Below are 21,691 nucleotides of genomic sequence, written 5' to 3' on the forward strand. Positions count from 1 at the left end.
CACCACCCCTTAACACTTAATACTTCCTTGCTGTGTGACCCTCAGCAAGTCATTTAGCCCCAGTTGCCTCAGCAAATAGAAAAAAAGAAAGAATAAATGAACAGAATTTTCCTATGGACTAAGGATTGTTGACTAATTCCCTATGTGTGTAATATCTGTTATTTAAGGGGGACATGCTGGTTAGATAAATAGGTATGCCAGTTTGATCATACAGGGAACCACTCTTTGGATCAGGTGTAAATTGAATGTTATAAATAAAATGGAATTTATATTTTCAGGTAACAAAAAGCTTTTTGCCTTTCTTAAAATGAAAAAAATATCTTTTTGGCTTTTTGAATCATTTACATTTTCTTAAATGAGTCTTCTCCCTCATAAAAAATGGGGGTAGAGAAAGCAGTTCAGCAAAACTAAGTAGTAAATTGAAGAAGTCTGGTGTAATGAGCAGTAGTCCTGAGTAGGGAGAGAGCTGTGGTGGGGAGATGTCTTTGGAACCAGGTATGATGGTCAGTGCATCTTGGTAAATGTTTAGCTATAGTTGTGTTGTGCCTTTCCATTTACAATGCTATTTTGTATATATTGTTTGCCTAGTTCTGCTTATTTTATCACACTGCATCTGTTCATATGAGCCTTTGCATTTTTGCTATATTGATCACATTCATTGTTTCTTACCAGTTATGTTTTATTAGTGCATCAGTGCTCCCAGATGCTAATTGTGACCTTGGGCAAATCTCACAACCCCCACTCTGTTTTAGCATGAAGCCTTCCATGGAGAAGATCTTGAGTGGCTACTTGGGGTTCTTGTGTAGGCACAGATTCGCTGGGGTAGGACTCTAATAAGAGATTTCTTGTGTCGGTTTGATACTTTGGACAATGGGGATAATAACAGCACCTCTTCTGCAGAGGGGTTAGGAGGTTCAAATGAGATATCTACATCAATGCTTATTCCCTTCTCCCCTACCCTACCCTGAGATGTTCTGGGTTAGAAAAATCAGTTTTACTTTGGAGAGTGAGGAAGAGGAAGAGGTCAGAAAAAGACTTTGGCTGATATTTGATCTGGGTTTTAAAGGAGAGGTAGGAACAGAGTGTTGGGATGACTTTCTGGGCATAGGAAGTAGAAAGTGGGAAAGTGTGGCACATTTATTGTTGAGTCTGGTTGGGGCATAGATTCTATAAAAGGCCATAGTGTGAGACAAGCCTGGAGAGGTAGGGCACTTCTCCATTAGGGCCTTGAATGGCAGGTTAAAGGAATTTATGCTTTATTTGATAGGCAAATAACTTAAAGGCTTTTGAACAGAGGAGTGTAAAGAAGATTGATTGGGAAAGGTAAATGTTAGGAGGCTCTCACAGTATTCCAGAAGGATGATGATAAAAGTTTCTTTGAGGAAGGTGACGATGGGATTACAAAGGAAGAGGAATGAATTTTAGAAATGTGTCAGGTTGCTCTGACAGTACTTGGTAACAGATGATAATAATAATGGGGAAAGGTATTGAGGGGTGGTGCTACTCCCAGAAGGCTCCCCTAGTTTTGAGGGAAAGGTGTGAAGATCATTTTGGGGTGTGTTGTTTGAGACATCCAGGCCCTGATAGGAAGGCATTTTGAGGTATACATGTACAGTAGAAGGAGGAGAAGGTAGTACTGGAGATCTGGATAGAAGGATTTGTTTCTGTAGGGGTATTAGTTGAAGTACTGGAAGTGAATGGAGAGAAGAGCATCTTCCTTAAAGGTCCAGGGAAAGCCCCCTTAGAGAAGGCCTGTTGAATGGAGAGGGTGTGTGTGTGTGTGTGTGTGTGTGTGTGTGTGTGTGTGTGTGTGTGTGTGTTACACATGCAGTGTGCAGTGTCTGATGAGTAGAGCAGTGGGGAGAGGGTGTGTGTGTGTGTGTGTGTGTGTGTGTGTGTGTGTATGTGTATGTTACACGTGCAGTGTCTGATGAGTAGAGCAGTGGGGACTCTGGGCCAGCTGTGGGTAGAATGGCCTGAGAGGGACTAAGTGGACATAAGAGCATCGTGGGCTCTGCTGCTGCTGTGTTAGCCAGGAAGAGTTTTCATAGGATCCACGACTGGAGTAGACCATGGGTCACTTGGTTCGTCCCATTCATTTTATACTCAGGAAACCGAAACCTGGGGAGATGAAAGTGGCTTGTTTGAGATCATCTCTGGCAAGGTCCAGAACTGACCTAGGTCTTTTCTCTTAAGGCAATTCCTGAGCAAATCCTAAATTGAAGAGAGCTTTAGTCTGGCACTGTTGCAAACTCTTGCTTTCTTTGTAAAGTGTTTTTCCTTTTCCTTGAAGGTGGTGCTCAGTCCCTCTGTTTTAACGTGAAGCCCTCCAGGAGAAAGACTTGAGTGGCTAGTTGGGGTTCTTGTGTAGAGGTGCCAGATTTGTTGAGGTAGGGCTCTAAAGGATTTCTTGTGTGGGTTTGACACCTTGGACATGATACATGGCCTTTTTTTGACATGTGTGAACAGTAGAATAAATAGCAGCCCTCCTTGGGGGTTTTTCAAGACTCCTCTCGAGATTGTGTGGCTGGAACTATGCTTAAAGATGTGGCTTTGTTCTTCACTTAGGAGGTGATGCGAATATTTACAACTATAATTTACTAAATGATGCAGGAGGAAGTAATCATGTCAGCATCCATAGAGCTACCTTAGGTTTATGTGAGGATCTTGAGACAGTCTTGATGTTTTTGGAGGAGTTGAATTTCAAGGTTGTCTCTTTTGGTGTCCTGTGAGTTCAGCCTGTCTGCCCTAAGTTTAAGTATTTGGGATATGGTTTTATATCTCCTGCTCTATTGCTTGCCACTAGACCTAGATGGCTCTGGAGGGGAAAGTGAGGCTGGGGATTTTGTACAGGCCAACCAACCTTGCTGAGGTCTACTAAACTTCTACATCATGGTGTCACCCCCATGGCATCATGGTCCTCATTGAGAATCCAGGATAAACGGCAGCAGCCTTGACGTGAAATACAGCGGTCAGGTTGTCGGAAAGCACAACACCCGGCACTTTTGGCTCAGTTGCTTTTGAACCTTTTTCTTTTTCAAATTGGACTTTTTCCAACATTCCGTATAATTCTTTCCTTTGAAGCTTCTTTTTTTCTCTGGATACTGTAAATTGTTGAGCCCCAGCATCATCTTGTGAGATTTCTTTGATACATTTTTAAAAATTTCATCTCACAGTAGAAATTGGTTTATTATATATTAGGTTCTATCTTTGTTTCTGAAGTTACCATTGATGTTTCAGTACAGATTTTTGTGTTTTGGTTTTTGCTTTTCTGTTAATCTATAAAGTCTCTCCTCCCACTCCATTCCACTCCATTGTTGGAGATCTTGGTTTGCTCATTTCTTCAAGTGATTTTAAAAATATTCTTCAGAGGATTCCTAAAGATAATTTTGTTTCATGTTGGTGGGTTTTCTTGCTCTTGGAGGAGGATATTGAATAGTTATGCTCATATTTCACTGTGTTTCTGGACATTTCAGTTTTGTTTGTTTTGAAAGAAAAGCTCTATTTTATATTCCTGTCAATGGTGGGTAGGATTATCCCTAACTTCCTAATGTCCCTTTTTGGAATCATTGAGCTGGTAGATCAGAATTGACGGTTTTTGCTAACATTCGTGTATTTATTGTTCAGTATATTTTGGAATGGTGAAAATTAAAACATTGGATGACATGAAGTTTAAAGTATAAAATATAACATCCCAAATTGTTTCTAAATATTCCCAATCGGAGGGCCACAGTTATTGTCTGAAGCTTAGGAGTACATGTGTTTATCAAATATAGTTATTTTGTTGAGTATTTTTTCAGTCAGTGGATACCAATAATACAAATACTGTCAAGTTGGAAGTGGTTTTTAAAAAATTATTTTAAAAACTTTCCTTTAAAAACCCTCTTGCATTGCTTTTTTAAGTCTTTTAAGTTTGAGATGATGCAGTTGACTATCATTACTCTTAAATGATTCACATAGTTTTCTTGTTAATATTATAGGACCATAAATATTTAGCTAGTTGTGAGTTCACCAATTTAGAGTGTTCTATTTAAATTAGAAATTTAATTTGAAATTTTTAGAATAACGTAATGCTGTTTCCATTTGGTCAGTGTTGGAAGTGCCAAAAAGTAACTACTCAGATTTTGTTAGTTGTTTTTGGTTGTTGTTTCTTAAGGACAGGAGATTATGACTAGAAAATATTCTAAGAACAGGTTGTTTATTATGATAATAATCCACTTGATTTTGTAACTGCTTTTTCTTCCCTTCTATCCCTAACTTTTTTTTTTTTTTTTTTTTTTTTTTTTAAGCTAAGGGTACCTTTAAGTTAAAGGCAACAAACTTTTTGTATTGGATTTAATACTGCTTGATGATTGGGAAATCTGGGTATGTTGCAGGTAGTACAAAACGAAGATTGGAAATAATTCTGTTAAAGTCTATTTTGTTCAAGTCTGAAGACATGTTCAGTATTTTGTTTGAAAAGTGACTTTATTTAGCATTTTTATTTTGAGTGACTAAGGTTTCATTGTCTTATTTTAGTTTCAAAAAGTAAAGATACATTTGATGCTTTTGCTCTATGCTGTATATTTAGAAGTAGGATTAAGATCATTTAAGCATTGCAAGATCCTTGACTTCTACTAATATTTTTGTTAACTGTGTTAAGTGGATTTCTTCACTCAGTTCTTCCTCCGTGTTACCACAATCTTGCCTGTTGTTAATTGACCCTGTCATGGTATAGGAGCACTAGCTTTCTAAGGGTCTTGGGAAGCTGTCAAGTCTTTGGAGTCTAGACACAGCAGCGCAGACCTATTTCTGTTATTTAAGGGGCAGCATTGTGAAATTTGAAACCACTGGCTCAGCCTTCCAGGGATTTTGGATAGGCCTTGGAGGAGGCATGAGTGACTGACATTGAAAACATAAATCATTAAAGTATTGAAAGTAATAGAAAAATTATTGGAGTCTTTAGCCATAGATTCACTTAGAAAAAAGTAGTACCACTTTGTTACTTAAACTGGGCTTACATTTGATTATGTGTTTAAAATTACTATATGATGTCTGCAGAAGATCAAAAACCTTTCTTGTTTTTATTTTTATTGATTTATAATTTTTATACTCTTAAGCAAGTCAGTCAGTTGGAAGTCAGTGACTTAACACATGAAATAATCATTTTTCTGAACTTATTCTGTTGCTTTTCTTCTTCCTTGAATAGTACGTGTTGGTTGCTGTGTGAGATTGCTTTTATTTTTGTACTTGAAAAGTAGTATGATCTTTTAGATTTTTTTATGACTTCGAAGGTGGTTTTTGCTTTTTCTTTAGTGAACCTTTAGTATGTACTTAGACTTGATATATTTCTTTTGCTTGCCAATAAATTGGCTGGTTTTACTTACCAAGGTTTGTCATAAAGGCAAATAGCACTTTAGCTGTATTAGATGTCCTTGCAGTACTTTGACATTTGCCAAGTGAAGAATGTCAGCGTCTTTTTATCTTTTTTTGAAATCTAAGCCATTACTGGTGATTTGGGCACTGACTTTATTGATTTTTCTTTGACAGAATTGCCCTAATTATTAGCATTTGTTCAGATATGACTACAGGAGAAGGGGAATAAGAATGAGGTACTGGAGCTGTGATTTCATTGATAGGGGAGCTCTTTGGTACCTTTGTATCTCTGCATTTGGATCTTAGCTCTGGGCTTTGAGTGGTTATCAGGGAGAGTACAGTAGTCTTTCTGTGTCAGAATTCAGGTCTTCCTAGTTCTAAGATCAGGCCTCTCTTGTTCTTGGAGTTAGTGCTGGTGGATTTTGTTTAATGGACAGTGTGGAGGACTGGGGAAAAGGTCTGTTTCAAAAAATGGAAAGTGAAGAAACCCATGTGGCATTTGTGTTTGAGTCAAAGTCTCTACTTATAAAATTATTAGTACCCAATATAATGGACAATCCCCTTGATAGAACAGAAAAATTGGTAGCCTTAGAGTGAGAAATCTGGGGTTTTAGTCCTACTTCCGTCAAGCCATACAAAATTGGTCAAATCACATTAGAGGTGGAAAGCCTCCAAGGTCACCATCTTTTCATCTAAGCTCTAGCTAACAAGAGTTCCTTCTGTGACAGATTCCACTGATCAGCTAGCCTTTCAAAGGGATAACATTCCCATTGCAGTTTATTCTAATTGAGGACTTCTGGATCATCTGGCAGTTGCTCCTGACTTCAATACACATGGACCCCTCACTCCTACTGAAGTTCTATGCTGAAAGGGATCTATCTTATCATTCTTCCTTGGGAAGGTTTTTAAAGACAGCTTTAATTACCTTTCTTTCTTCACGCCCTCCCTGTCTGACTCTCCACCCCCAGGCTAACTGTTCCCAGAATACTGGACCTAGGAAGTAGAAAAACCGAGTTCAGATCCTTCCCTAGATATATACTAGCTTTGTAATACTGGGTAAATGGCTTACCTTCTCTCAGCCTCGGTTTCTTCATCCGGAAAAGGGAAATAATGCTGGTACCTGCCTCAAAAAGTTAGTGTGAGGATCAGATTCAGTAATCCATAAAGTATTTGGCAGTCCTTAAGGCTTTCTAAAATGTTTGCTATTTTTATGGCTAATATTTTACATAGAGAAGTGGGCTGGGAGGATGGTGGAGGAGGCTCAGAAGTGGGAGTGACCTTGGGAAAGAACTTGGGAAAGGCCAGTGGTCCCTGGTGGAGCCAGAGTTCTCCTCTGCTTCCCTTCCTCTTCTCTCCCCTCCCTCCCCTCGTGGGTCATTCCTGGAAGCCAGAATCTTCTCCAGAGCAGCCTGTGCCTGTCTTCCTCCCCACCCCCACCCCCATGCAGTTTCTTCTCTTCCCCCATACTAATACTCACTATCTTTCAGTGATTCTCTTGTCTTTCAGTCCAGTTCACACTCCTTTGGCATTCAAGGACCTTCCCAGGCCTGGCCATTTGCTTTGCAGACTTCCCTCTCCTTACTCTGTCTCTGGTCCAGCTGAAGCGCTCATGGTTCTCCCCCAGACCTCCTGCCCGCCCCCCGCTGTTCTGTGCCACTTTCATTCCCAGCAATCTTCCCAATGCTGCCTTCTCCCACCCCACAGGGACCGGCTTCGGCATCTCTACCACCCAGAGCCGGACAGATGCTAAGTCCTGTTGAGGCCTTTTTTGTAGCATCTCCCCTGTGCCCGGGCTCTCTGACACTGTTACTGCCCCCTCCTCCTGGCCTCCAGTTTGCAGGACCCACCTTGGGACTCATCCCCTGGCAGTCCAGTCTTCCCTCATCTGTCAGTCAGATCCTCCTAAAGTGCAGCTCCGACCATATCACCGCCCTCCCTTAGAGCCTTTCCTTTTGCTTAGGATCAGGGATTCTTCGGAACCTGGGCCCTTTCCAGCTTTCCAATCTTCTCAGGCCGGGCGCTCTTCCTGTTCCTCGAACAAGACCCTCTATTTCCTGCTTCTGAGTGTTTGCAGTCCTGCCTGTGATATCTAGAACTTTCTCCCTCCTCAGCCCTGCCTCCTGACCTCAGGCTTCCCTTAGGTCCCAGCCAAGGCGCAGCCTCTCTCAGGAGCGGGTCCCAGGGCCTCTGCCCCAGGTTGCCCTTTTTCTGGCTGGCACAGCCGGCTGCCCCATTCAGCTGTGAGCTCCTTGAGAGGAGGGGCTTTGGGGGGGGGTCAGGGAGAACTGTTCTTTGGGTCCTCAGAGCTCTGTACCATTGTTCTGACACATTGGAGGTACTCAGATAAATTAGCGCCGAGTGACCTGACTGGTTTGTTCCATTATAGTGCAGAGGACTATTACGATGCAATGACTGGGAAGTACAAGTTGGTATTAAAATGTCAGCTGGTCCTGTTAAAATCAGGGCAGGGCTCAGTGTGAGGGAGACAGATGGGCTTTTAAAGCAGTCTGATAACTGAGCTGGCTATTTCCTCACCTCTAACCCTTCAAAAAATGACCCTTCTACTTAGACCACTGTCTGGATTGCCTGCCTCCCTATGTCCCCGGGACATGAGAACCAGAATATTTTGGCTGTGGCCTAAGCTGTGTCTTAATTACAAACATGCAAATTGATCTTGATTTTATTGTAAAATAAATGCAAATGAAGTAAGCTAGCCCATTCTCATTTGAAGTTTTTTGGTGTCAAATATTTTACTTTCAAATTAAGACATTTAGGAAAAAATGTTCTTAAAACATCAATTTGTAGAAAAATCTGATTTTGGTTCTTTTAGAAATTTAGGACTCTGCCATCTTTGTATTAGAAAATAGAAAAACAATTCTCTTTTCAGTACATTCAGTGGTCCTTTTCGTAGCTTTGTTCTCTAGTTTGGACTAAGGAACTTCCTCTCTCTCACATACACCCCTGGAGAATTTTGGAGCACAGGATTTAGAGGCCTAATCCTACAGGAGCCCCTAAACTTAAGATTTTAGTTAGCTGGTTTGGATGAGAGTGGGTGAAGCATGGCTTTGATTTCAGAGAAAAATACTTTAAAGCTACAAATAGGTGAGCCTCCTTTTAGTCTTGTCCACTTTTTTAGCAGTATGGGACTGTCTCCCTCTCCTCCCTTTCCCTCTTCCCTCCCCCTCACACTTTTTCTTGCCTTCCCTCCTCCTACCCCTCCCTCTCTGTCCCTTCCTCCCCTCTCCCTCTTTTAATTTCTTTCTTTCTTTTCCTTTTTTTTTTTTTTTTTTTTAAACAGTAGCACTGTTCTGAAACAGGAAACCATTCTTATCATATCCATCCAGAGATGGAAGAGGGTAATTATTGGGTGTACTCGTTAAAAACCAGTTAGTTGGGCAACTTAAAACATTTCGTGGTTTTCAGATGTAGTGGGAGCAGTTGTAGTTATATTATTACATAATTAACCAATGCCTACTGTTAAAAAAAAAAAAAAGCCCACAACATTAAATTAGTTGAAATATATATTATTAGGATACTTTGACCAGAAGGTTAAGGTTGCTAGCATTTCCAATCATCTGTTAAAGTTTTGTAGTCCTAACTTATTTTAACTTTAATTTTAATTTAATTAAAGAAATAACTTGGATGCAGCCTTGGCTATACATGGACCTTAAAAATGTGCTGGAGGTGTCAAAGGCTGATTTAATTTCCTTCTGATTAGGGGATTGGGTATGGAAAGTGATTTCCTGCAGGGTGGGGCCGGACTTTATCCTTGGGTGTTGATTCAAACCTTTTACTCTTAATAGTTTTGTGAATTCCTCTGGCCGGAAAGCCTAGGGGCTAGGGACATTCCTGTCTGACCGTCTGCCTTCCCTGTGAGGCTGATTCTTAGACCTTGTTGTCAGTTGGCCTGTACTTGCAGCCCTTCCAGCTTGATAGCATCTGTCAGCGGTGGCCACAGGGTCATAACCTTTGAAAAGCCAGCACCATCTCCACCGGGAGTCATTGGGACATTGGAAGAAGCAAATCTATTCTGTTGGGAAAAACAACGATGATTAAATATACTTTATAATGTGAATTTTTATGTATATATTTAATACATAGTCTCCTATATTAAAGTAATTTATTAATATGAAATAGATTAATATAAGGAATCATTTTACATTCATCAGTTTATTGAACAATCTTGGATGTTTTTAAAAAAAAATCTGTGGAGCCAAATGTGAATCTCTGTAATGTAAAACAAAGATGAGAATATAGAAGCTAAATGGAGAAAGAATGAATGAATGAGACAAGGCTTCAGGGGAAATGAACATGAGCGATGATCTTTGATGGAGCTGGGCTCACTTCTTGTTTGGTGTGGCACTGAGGGCCAGAGTGCGAGGAAAGCTCATCTTTTTGCTAGAGTACTGCACTTTTTCATCATCATGGTAGTCTCATTTTTTTCTATGGAGTTCGGTAGAAATGGTCCTCAGAGAAATTACTGTCCTGCTATTATTCTTTTATAATGTTCTCCCCAGGTGGATACAATAATGGCTTTTTTTGTAGTTGAATATGAATGTTAAGATCTGAGTGTCTGTGCTGGGGACACTCTCCAAGTATTTTTGCTTCAGTTCTAGTAGCAGCCAAATGAAGACAGGGTTGCCAGGGTTGATGTGTGTGAACTTCTAGCTGTTCTTGTATCACTTTGGTCTCTTCTTTATCTCTCTCTCTCTCTTCCCCACCCTCAGAATTTTTCTTCTTGTAGTTATCAAAGAAATTTGGAGATAACGTCTATTAAAAGGGTTCTTAGCTTTTTTTTTTTTTTAAATGGTGCTTTGTCCAAATGATTGGGAGCAACAGTTACTTCTGTGAAAATGATCCAGCACAGTGATAATCCAATACCTTCATGGACCACAATTTGTTTAGTCATTCCCCAGTTAATAGGTGTGTGTTTGCAATTCTTAGGTATCATAAAAATGTCTGCTCCAGATAGCTAGGAATTATATGGGGACTTTTTTCCTGTCCCAGACTTCCTTGGAGTGTAAGTACAGTAAGGGAGTTTCTGGCTCAAAGGGTATAGACAGTAAAAGAGTTTTTGGCTCAACGAGTATAGACATTTTAGTCACTTAATTTGCATAGCCCCAAATTGTTTTCTAAAATGCTTATACCATTTGATGGCTCTACTAACTATGTATTAGTGTGCTTATCATTCTGCAGGCCCATTGATTATGCCATTTTTTCATTTTTGGCACTTTGCAGGATGTGAGGTAGAACCTCAAGGTTGTTTTGATTTGTATTTCTCTTATCGTTAGTGATTAAGAGCATTTTTTTTCCCATGTGGTTGTGAATATTTTGAAGTTTTTTGAGAACTGTTCAGATCTGTTGGCAATTTATCTGTTGGGGAATGGCTATTAGTCTTAAGTCATATCTGTGACTACAAGTTGTTCATAAATTTTGGATGCCAGATCCCTTATTAGAGAAATTTGATGAAGTGGTTTTTTTGTTTTTGTTTTTGTTTTTTGTTTTTTAACCATTCAACTACTTCTTTTCCTGTTTGCATTAATGTTGTCTGTGCAGAAGCGTTTCAGTTTTAGGTAATCAGTGTTATGTGTTTTATGATTTCATTTCTACAAACAAATCCACATGACTTTGCTATTTGGTGCTTTAAAAAATTTAACTTTGTTGGCTGAATTTACTTAAGTGTCATTCATGGAAGCCTTTTGATTCCATTCTTGGATTTCAGCCATTTCATAGGCGCCATTTTGAGGTAAAGCATTTCTGGTTGCATTCACTGAATCTAATAGATGTATTTATTTTCATCCTTTGCTCTTGCTTGATGATGCACTGATCTGCTTTTTGCAAGTCTTTCTAAATTTTTGACCTCTTCAAGTAATTTGAGAATATTTTAAATCTTTTTTCTCTTTTTTAACTCAGGCTAGGAGGTATTAATCTTTTTTCATAACTCCCTGATTTTTGTAGTTAAAAGTATCCATGAGGGAGTTGGACTCTAGCTAGCGTGGTCCCTTCCAATTTTGGGTCTGTGATCTTATGTGTACTCTAGTCAATAAGCATTTATTCAGTGACTATGTGCCAGACACTGCTAAGAAAAACAAAAACTAGGCCTGCCTTCAAGGTGTTCCCAGTCTAATGAAATCTGTTAGAGTCAGGATTAATTGGAGATGATGAGGGGAGGCACTGGAATAGAACTTGGCAAAGTAACAGGAGTGGAGATGCATCTCATGATCGTGTCTTTTTGGTTAAATCTTGAATTGGGATTGTCCTATTTTGAAAGCATTTTGTTATATGAATCTTGGAGATTTGAGTATTTGGGATAGAGGCAACAGCTATTAAAAATGTTATTCTTAGATTTTAAGAATCAGTGTTAGGTCCAAGTGATTTTGAATGGCAATTAGTTCTGTGATAATTCAGTGTAAAGACAATAATGGTGAGGAAAAAAAATTACATGCCAAGATAATGTCATCTTACATTATCAAATGTAGTATTGCTTTAATAACATTCACTTAAAATGATATCTATATGGTGATTTTTAAGAATCAAGTTCTTTCTGCACAAAAACTCTGAGGTAATTTTTATAATATCTGTAATCAAATTAAGTTTTAAGAAAAACAGGTAGTTTAAAATACTAATATTTGTACTCTTTGTAATTTAGAAAGTGCATTCCCATTGGTAGCATAGTGAGAGTAGGTAGTGGCTCATTTCAGAGACTGAAGAGATTGGAGACTGTGGTGTTTCCAAAGTTCCACAGTCTGGCAGGTGTACAGCTCAGAGCTGAAGCCCAGCATTATCTTATCTAAAGAGCTATTGGAACTCCAAAGAAAATCTGCTGCTGGTTCTAGAGCTGTTGGGGGGGGGGGCGCATAGAATTCAGAACTGATAGCTGCAAGACTTGGTTAATTTTTCCAGTTCAGACAAATAATGGGATAAAATGCACCATAAGATATAATTTTCTATGGAGAAGAGAAGAGGCCAGTCTGTTAAAACCAAATATTTATATGACTATTCACATTTTCTTGGAGATCCCTTCTTTTTAAACTGGGACAAGTGTGATAGAAATGTGAACTTGTATTGTTGTTGGGGAAATCTTTATTGTATGTTTGCAGGGCCTGCCTTCTTGGTTTCCTCCATCTGGAAGTCAGTGTTAGACCTCTTTAAGTTTCCAATAACATTTTGTTTAGACTTCTCTTTGGTACATGATGTTATTTCTGTTGCTTTTATTTATGTTTGTCTCACCTCCTATCTTAGATTAAAAGCTCCTGAGGGAAAGAACCACCCACCCCTGTTGATCTTTGGCCACTGACATATCACTTAGTATTGATAACATTCATTTGCCAAGTGTTTTCATCATACTTGAATGAAGTTGGTACTGAATGCAATATTCTCATTTTCAAGATGAGGACACTAAGATCCAGAAAAGTTCACTGACTTGCCCACTGTTGCCATGGCCAAGGTCAGAACTCGAATTCAAGTCTCAGTCATGTGACTGCTAATCTGCTGTCCATTGTGTCTCATGTTCTCTCCTATTGTCTCTTATGTAGTAAGATGAAATGATTTTGCATGTAATAATAGGTTCTGAAATGTTGCAATAATGCCACATTTAGGATTTCTATCTCATGTTGGATTTTCTTTAACTATAACCTGTATTTTCCTTGAGCTTTGTTAAGTTACTTAGTTTCTCATGCCTGTTTTGGAATAACTTGCCTATTGTTGGAGAAAAGGGAAATTAAAAAAACCCCAAATTTGTTTGGTATTTAAACCCTGCTCCCCAGTCATTTTTAGATCCTAAGATTTTTTTGGGAAAGAGTTTGTCTCATGTGAGTTTTATATTAAGTAACTGAATGCATCATTCATCAAATCGTAAAGGCTATGTTATAGGCTACTTTACCAGCTGGTAACATCTAGACACCCACATTCATTGTCCTTCAACACAGATCTTCAGCAGAATAACCGTTCCAAATGACTCCATACCTAGTGCTTTGAAAGAGCCTTATCCAAATATGAGGACAAAGTTTTTGTTGTTTTTTTCCTCTTGAGACTGAAGCAGACAGTCCCATGGGGAAGAGCAAAATCTTGAAGAAGCAGAGACATTAGGAAGCTCCCTAGGATAACACGTGGGACTGAGAGGGGGTAAAGCAAATCATGGCCCCCATTCCTGCTCATTTCTCAGTCTCCTGTAATGTCACATTGGAACCTCTCCCTAACCTCTGAGATGGTGTTCTTAGAGGCTCCGTCCATCTGGGCTTCTCTGACTTGGATTCTCAGTTGCTTTCCTACCATTAAGCAGCCTCCTCCCTCTGCTTTTCATGACCTCTGCCTGCTTGGCAGTTGTTCCTCTTCCTTTGCGGAATCCTTATCTGTCTCCTACCTCCCTGTGGTGGAGGAGCCTTCCCAGTTTTGAGGACCCTCCACCTCCGGACCTCTTCTCTCTGCACTGTCTTTGTAGCCGGGTGTTTGTGTCTCAAAGCTCCCCGAGCATTGCCAGATCTCTCTGTCCAGCCCTAAGCCCTCTTTGGGCTTCAGTATGTTGTTGCTTGCCCGGCTGCTCAGCTCAGCAGGAGAGTCTCCAGTGTAGTGCTGAGCTCCCTGGCTGTGAAATCAGAAGGCTGAACTCAGATCTTTCTTCTGAGACTTGGACTTACCAGACTTGGCAAGTCTCTTACTGGTACCGAGCTTCAATTTTTTTTTTTTTTCCTCTTTAAAGTGAGGGGTTGGACCACCTAGTGGCCCCTGAGATTCCCTCCAACTCAAGCTCCACTCTAGAATTAATTTTCTTATCTGCATCTCCCCCAGTTTCCTGAATATAGGTGAAAGTGAAGGCAGGGAAGGAATAGACGTTTTTATGTAGTACCTACTATGCCAGGCACTGAGTAGCCTCTTGTTTGTCCCTCACAACAACCTACAAGGGAGATGCTGTTATTTTCCTCATTTTTCAGCTGGGGAGACCAAGGCAGACAGGTTAAATGACTTGCCTTCAATTATACAGTTAGCCAGCAAAGCACGTCTGAAGTTATACTTAAATCCAGGACTTCCAGACCCCAGGCTTAGTGCTTTTCTGCTGTCTACCTAATTGCCTGGGCTCAATTTACTGTTTTTTTTTTTTTTTTTTTTTTTTTTTCCTTTTCTAGCCCTAGCATGAGGCCCTGAAAGTAACGGATTTACTTCAGAGGTTTTTGGATTGAATTAGGAATATACAGGGGGTGACTTTCAAAAGAAAAATGGGATTATTGGAAAATATTTGCTAAGTTGGGTTTAAATAGAAATAGAAAAGAAAATACCAAAGAAACCTCAGTGAGTATAGAGCTAGAGTCACAATTACTCCAGATTTGTATTGGAGCTCCTGCTTTTTAAAGTTTGGTGACTTATGAGAGCTTTAGAGCTTCCTTATGAGAATCCATTTATGTAGATTTTTTTTTTTCACTGTTAAAGGTTGATTGGCTAATTGCAAATTTTGATTCATAGCTTTTATTTCGGATAATTAACATTACTATGATTCCCTATAAGTATTGGTAATTTTCTTTAATAAAGTGGCAGATGGAATATTATTATTGGTGAATAAACATGATTTTTTTCTTATTTCATTAAGTATTTTCCAATTACATATAATTATTTTTAACATTAATTTTTTTTTAAATTTTGAGTTCCATATTCTTTCCCTTCCATCTCCTCTCCTCCTTGAGAAATTAAGCAAATTTGATATTGATTATACATGTGCAATCACACAGAAGATTTCCACATTAGCCATGTTACAAAAGAAAACACAAAAATCCCAGGAGAAATAAAATAATGAAAAAACCCTACTCTGCATTCAGAGTTCATCAATACTCTTTCTGGAGGTGTAGAACATTTTTCATCATAGTCCTTTGGAGTTAGAATAGACATAATTTCTTAAAAGTTTATTTTAACATACAACACACTTTTGGAATTGGGAATGCCCATGTATTTATGATCCTAGAAGTTTTATCTTGTTTTAAAGAAATGAATTATAAAGAACTAAGAATATGACTAGCAAATTAAAAGATGATTATTTGACTTATAATAGGCTTTTAAAACAAGATTTCTCTAGTACATTGTGATTCCGTTTAGAGAATTTTTAAAAATGGGTTTTTGCATAGTTTCTGTTTTGGGATTTAGAACTGGAAAATACCTTAGGGATTGTTTAGTTCAAGTTGTCTGCTATACAGATCAGGAAACAGACTCTGGCAATTGAAGGACTTGACCAAGTTTACACAGGGATCAAGTATCTGACTCGGATACTTTGGGTACTTTGATCCTAATTATTGATCAGAACACATTTCTTTTTGAGTCTGTGCAAAGTCAGGAATACCTGTGTTCATATATATATATATGTATATATATGTATATATATGGCATAATCATAATTTGGTTTTAAATAAAAATTATTGTGATGGTCTTTTGCATCCCTGATTGCATTGATCTGAGTCATTCAGTGGTATGGACCACAACTCTTCTTTGTGTTTTCATCTGGTGGGACTGTTGTCTTGCCACTAATTCCCTCTGTGTGTCCTCCTCCCTCCTCACTTGCTGGAGGGCTGCCTCTGCATCTCTTGGCCTTGCATGGATCCACCCAGGAAGTTCAAAGCCAGCCTACCTGGTTATTCCTTGCTCTTACTTCTGCTCCGCAATGGCCCATCTCCTCTGGTCCATATCTTTTCAGGAGGGTCCTTAAGCTTTTGCAAGTAGTTAAGCTCAACTTATAACACTCTTTCCCTGGCCTCCCCCATGCCTTAAAGTGATACGTGATTTTAATTTATTGGAGACTATCTTTTTCTTATGACCACAAAACCAACTTAATTTTATAATATAAATATTCTCTTATTAATATTTCAAATCATTTGTAGACAATAAATGCAATTCACACATTTATTAAGCACTTACTAGGTACAAGACCATGTGTGTGCTACATGCTGTGGATATACCATGAAAAATGTCTCTCCAGAGTGATCGCTTTCACTTGAAGCTATCAGGGATTATTTCAAGCAGGAGGTGGCCCTTGAACGCAGAGATGAGAAAATGGGAGGGAGGGAAGGACAGAGCAGACTTTCAAAAAGAGTAGGTACATTAGTGCAGGGTCGAGTCATGGGAGACAAAGAGTTTGCTTGACTACAGAATTTCTTCCCGACTTTACAACTGTGCCCCCAAACTTGGGAACTTGGGGTGTTTTTTCTTTCAAGAATAACATCTAAAGAATGGTCAATAGCTTAGCAGGGACCCCTCCCATTGAAATTCATGATTCTAGGTGAACTATGATACTATGGATCTATAAGCACCAACTTTGGGGTCTTAGAAGGTTCAGCTGCATTCTGTGTTAGTCTTGGCTGTCAGTCAGAACTACCACTCTGGATCTCAAACGCTCTTGAGAGCACAGTTTCTTTGGGAAAAATGGGTCTAGTGGTGAAGGAAAGCACTTGGCAGATATGGCTCTGTGCCTTGTCATTCCTCCCCTGGAACCTATAACCACCCAAGAAGAGGATAAGTGCCAGAGCTTGTGCCCTGGATTTAGGGCATATTTATGAGGTAGGGCCCAGATGTGATAGGATACTGCTATCTGAGGATTTAGGAAGAACCCTAACATGGTAGATTAGATGTGAAAGCAAATTCTCTAATCTTAATTTGTGTCGTTAGTATGTTTATTTGATGAAACTTTAAACATTTGTCAAAAAGTCACATTTACATTAACAACCTCTTGCTGTAAACCTAGTTTGAATTTGTCACAAATTTGATGATAGGTTGGATTGTTAAATATTTTATAATGCAAACTTTTCATATATTTGATGATTGCATCTTTTTTTGTAAGGTTTCATTGTGTTAGAAACATGACTCAGTTGTTTAGGGAGTTTGCTGTATTGATTCTTACATCAGTTGTAGTTTATAAGAATTGTATCCAAAATACTTTGAAATACTTGGGATGGCGAAAATAGATAGGAACATTGGAAGGCATTGGCCTTCAATGTCCAACAGGGCGAAACAAAGACTAAACAATTGGCTGGTGATTCACATTTTTTCGATGCCAGCTGATTTTTAAGGAGAAATTTCTTTTTTTTTCATGGATTATAAGTCCTTTTTAGGTAAGCTTCTTTTGCTGCTTTTCTTTAGGGGAATACAAATTCTTATGAGAAGACTCAAAATAGAGGGTTAAACTTCATGAACAATAATGGCTTATTAAGGTGTGAAATAAAGGCCTGTGGGACTAGCTTAAAGGAAACCATCTTAATTGGCCTAGGATGAGATGGCAAGGTTTGGAAGCAGACAGGAGCCTGAGCGGCTGGCTAGGCAGACTCTTTGGGAGGATTCTGAAGTGACTCCTGGGAAGGGCCATTCTCTCTGGCCTTGGACACCACTGGGCCAGGTTCTTCTCATCGCCCACTGAACATGGGGATTTTGTCTTAAGGGCCATTCCACCTCTGGGGAATTAAGTGTAAACTCCTCCCCAACCTGTCAGTCAGTCATGGCTTAACCCTTTCTACTTTCTAGTTTCCTTATCTTTAACTGCTTAAAACTGCTCTAAGCCTGTTGGGACCTTGTGGGTGCCCTTCCATCACAGATCTTTAGACTGGTCTGTGAATGAGATGCTCCATCTGTCTCCTGCTCTTTTCTCTGGCTTGCCCTAGACCTGAAAGAGTATCTTGGACTCCACTTCTGCTTCCTTTATTGTCCTTCACCTTTCATTTATCTCTCTCAGACATGTGATTGTACACCCACCTTGTGTGTGTCTGCAGGGTATGTTCCCCCATCAGAATGTAAGCTCCCTGGAGGTAGGCCCTTTGTCTCCCCAGTGCTTTGCACAGTTTCTGGCACATGCCAAATACTTCTTAAATTCCCGTTCTCTCCCCTTTAAGGCCTCTGGACTCCAGAGGCTGCACTGCCTCTTGAGTCATTGTACTTTTCAGGAAATCCTTAGCATGATTCATAGAATGTAAACTCTTTGAGTTCCTTTGGTCACCTGGATTTTGGTGCTCAGCAAAGTGGCAAGTTGGTGGAGCCTAATACACATTTCTTTCTTTAGAGGAGTCATTGTTAGAAAGGTTTCCCTCCTTGTGTGCTCTGAGACTTTTGTAACTTCTCCCTATTGATGGTTCTGGGTTCTGCTAGTTCTGAGCTGGTTTTCCCTGTACTTACTGACAGTGTGGGTAGTATCTTAAGAATTTCTTCTATCCCTGGCTAAATATTTTCAAGGTCCACTAAAACAGTCCTTGTTCCGCAAAGGTTCCAGTTTTCTACCATCCTTATCATGTTCTGAATGGGTTCCAGGCATGGAACATTACTTCCTTCCCTGAATGTCATGTCCAAAAGTCAAGCCATTCCACACGTGGTCTGCCCAGCTCAGGACATGAGGGTCGAGGGCAGTCTGGGAGACCCTCCCAATCTTCTATGACTCCTGGAGGTTATATTTCAGCATTCAAGCCCTTGCTCTTTTGTTTTGCCAGCTCCCTCTCATCCTGTAGTATAGTTTACTGTGGTGTGACATGAATAACAGTAATAATTGTGACGTTATTGTGTTTGTCTTACATTCTGCAAAGTGCTTTGTGTTGGCTGCCTTGTGCTTTCCTGCATTGTGATGGTAAAAGCCCAAGTATTACCCTGTTCTCTTGAATCTTTGACTGTGACACCAGCTTGAATGGGGACCAGTGTGTAAAAACAAGCATGATAGTTTTTTGTAATTAAAAGAAGGGGGGTGGGGAGGTTTGCATAAGAATGAAGTTTTTTGATCATTTTAACCATTTTTCCATGATTCAGTTCATTTATATTTTGGTTTTAGTATGTTTAAACTTATATGTAATTTTACATGTATAATTGTTGATTAAATAGAATAGTTTGAATTTATTTTCATCTGATGAACTAATTTTGCTTTTTTTCTATTTTGAAAATCTTCCTGTTCTGACAAGTGATGCTGACAAACTTGTTATAAATTTGTTTAGTTGTACAACTGGTAGCTTAGGATTAAGTCCACATATATCTTTAATATTTCCCTAACTTTGAACTGCTCAGATATTTATCCAAACATCATTGCTATGGGGTTTCCTGCAGAAAGACTTGAAGGCGTATACAGGAACAACATCGATGATGTAGTCAGGTAAGAATCTTTTGGATACTTGTGTTTTATGCAATGTCTTACATCTATATTGTTTTTTATTTTGAAAGTCGTTTTACAACTTAAACCAAAAATATTTTACTATATATGTGTGTTACACTTTACATGCATGTATTTGAGAACTTCTGTTTTGGGACTTAATGGGATTTCATTTTTCCCAGTACAAATTTGAAAACAGTTCCCTGTAAGTAAATGTGCACACAGTTGGAGTCTTTTCAGAGCCAATGAGAAGGCCCTCCAAGTAATATCCCCTTTTGTCTAAATAACTGTTGATTAAAATTCCTTTACGAAGGTATTTTACAAGGTACCATGGGGCTTAAAATGCAAATACTCTTAGGAGAGAGAACTATCTTAATACAAAGCATTCACGTCGAGGTATGATCAACTTTAAATAAATATACACCTAGGCTGGAAAGGAAGGATGGGGTTAGTTGTGAAGAACTTTATCTTGTATTTGAGTTTATGTTTGATTCTAGAGATAGTTGGAAACTGGCATTTATTGACTGGGAATGACATGATAGGATCTAAACTTCAAGAAAACCACTTTGGCTGCTCTATACAGGATAGATTAAAGGGTAGAGAAACCAACAAAAACACGGTTGACAAAACCTGAACTAGGCTGGGTCAGTGTGAGTAGAGAGAAGGGGGGAGAACGGGAGAGATGTGGAGGTGGAAATCCAACGTGGTGACGTACCAACTTGTAAGCATGAATCATAGAAGGATCATGGTGATACTCTGTCTCATGAGAGGTAGGTTGGGGGAAAAGATCATGAACTCAGTTGACTTTCTCGTTGATATTTGTGGGATGTCCAGTTGGTTGGTAGGGCCCTGGAGCTCAGGAGTTTGGGGTTGGAAATCTCTTCATAGAGATGGTATTTAGGCCTTGGGCCGCTGCTGCTGGATGAAGTGATTTTTTTTTTTTTTTTTGTGTGTGTGTGTGTGTGTGTGTGTGTGTGTGTGTGTGTGTGTGTGTGTGTGTGTGATTTGAGAATCCTTCCTAGAAATCCTGGGAACTTGAATGTAGTGGCCCAGGATGAATGATTGTTTTTAGTTAGGAGCAGAGTCAGTGACCATGTGATAATGACTGGATTGTTGTGTAAATATTCTAAAAAAATTTTTAATATAGTTTTAGGAGTTCAGAAGCAGCACATAAAACACATTCTTGAGTAAATTTTCTAGTCATCAATTGCTATGTTGGGGGTTTTTAGATTTCTTTGAATACTTAGTTGTTATGAACAAAAGAGCAGTTGTAATTTTTTTCATTTGATACTGTTGCAGTAAAAACAGTTGCTGGGAGCTGCTTCTCGGGCCTTTCGATTCACGTTGGAGCCTGGAGGCCTGTGGGGGCCTGCCTTTTTGTAACATCAGAGCATTTTCCAAGTGGGAGAAATGTGTGGACAAGTGTCCAAGCCCCACAGCCCCATTAGGTACAAGCCCAGGGACCTTTTCCATATGTTACACTTTCTTTCCTGGACTGCAGGACCTGCAAAAAAACCTGTTTTGTTCAGTCAACCCTGGAGTTTCTTGATTAGTGTTCCATTAAGCCCCCATTAGCCTTCCCAATTTATCTTTTTCTCCCTGATAGATCCTGTTTCTGTTTTCTCCTCTCACCACAAGAAAAATGCCTCCAACTCTCCTCCCTCCCCTCCAGAACACCTCCCCTGACCTCAAACCAAACCTTTCCATTTTTATAGCGAAAACTTAAGTTTGAATTTCAGTGCTGTGCTACTTGATAACTTATCTCTAATATACATATTGGAAGGGATTGGAATCCAGACTTTTCTGGGGTGGGATGCTCTCCCCAACTTAGACAAGGTACTTTAACTCAAAGGTGCTCAGTTTCCCTATTTGTAGAATGAAGGATCCCTCTACTTCCAAAACCTGTTCTCTCTCACGTGAGACAATTACATTCAAATGGTCATTGCTGTGTGTTTGGTTAAGACTACCCAGGGATGGAAGTTCAGTAGATTCTTTTTTCATTAACTTCTCCATCTGTGCTCCTTGACGATGAACTTTGTATAACATTTGTCCCTCTAGATTGAGCTTTTAAAAAAAGAAAGTCCAAAATTTAATCCTGACTCATATTTGGACTAGCCATGTGAGCTTGGACAAGTCACTTAACCTGATTTGTCGTAGTTTGCCCATAATAGCAGTTTCCACCTCATGCCCGGCATCCTTGCCTTTCCTGCTTATTTTAGTGCAGATGAGTTTGTGTCTTTCCTGCTTCCC

At 39.4% G+C, this 21,691-nt stretch overlaps 1 protein-coding gene across 1 annotated transcript in view; it reads left to right on the forward strand.

Annotated features, from left to right (window-relative positions):
• PTEN (phosphatase and tensin homolog) overlaps positions 1 to 21,691 on the forward strand; it is a 69,607-nt gene that overhangs the window by 7,105 nt on the left and 40,811 nt on the right. Inside the window, exon 2 of the mRNA XM_074297082.1 lies at positions 19,360 to 19,444. Within this exon, the coding sequence (XP_074153183.1) occupies positions 19,360 to 19,444 (85 nt within the window). The remainder of the gene's footprint in view (positions 1 to 19,359; positions 19,445 to 21,691) is intronic.

Source organism: Sminthopsis crassicaudata, chromosome 2 (assembly GCF_048593235.1).
Source record: "Sminthopsis crassicaudata isolate SCR6 chromosome 2, ASM4859323v1, whole genome shotgun sequence".
NCBI classification, from domain to species: domain Eukaryota; kingdom Metazoa; phylum Chordata; class Mammalia; order Dasyuromorphia; family Dasyuridae; genus Sminthopsis; species Sminthopsis crassicaudata.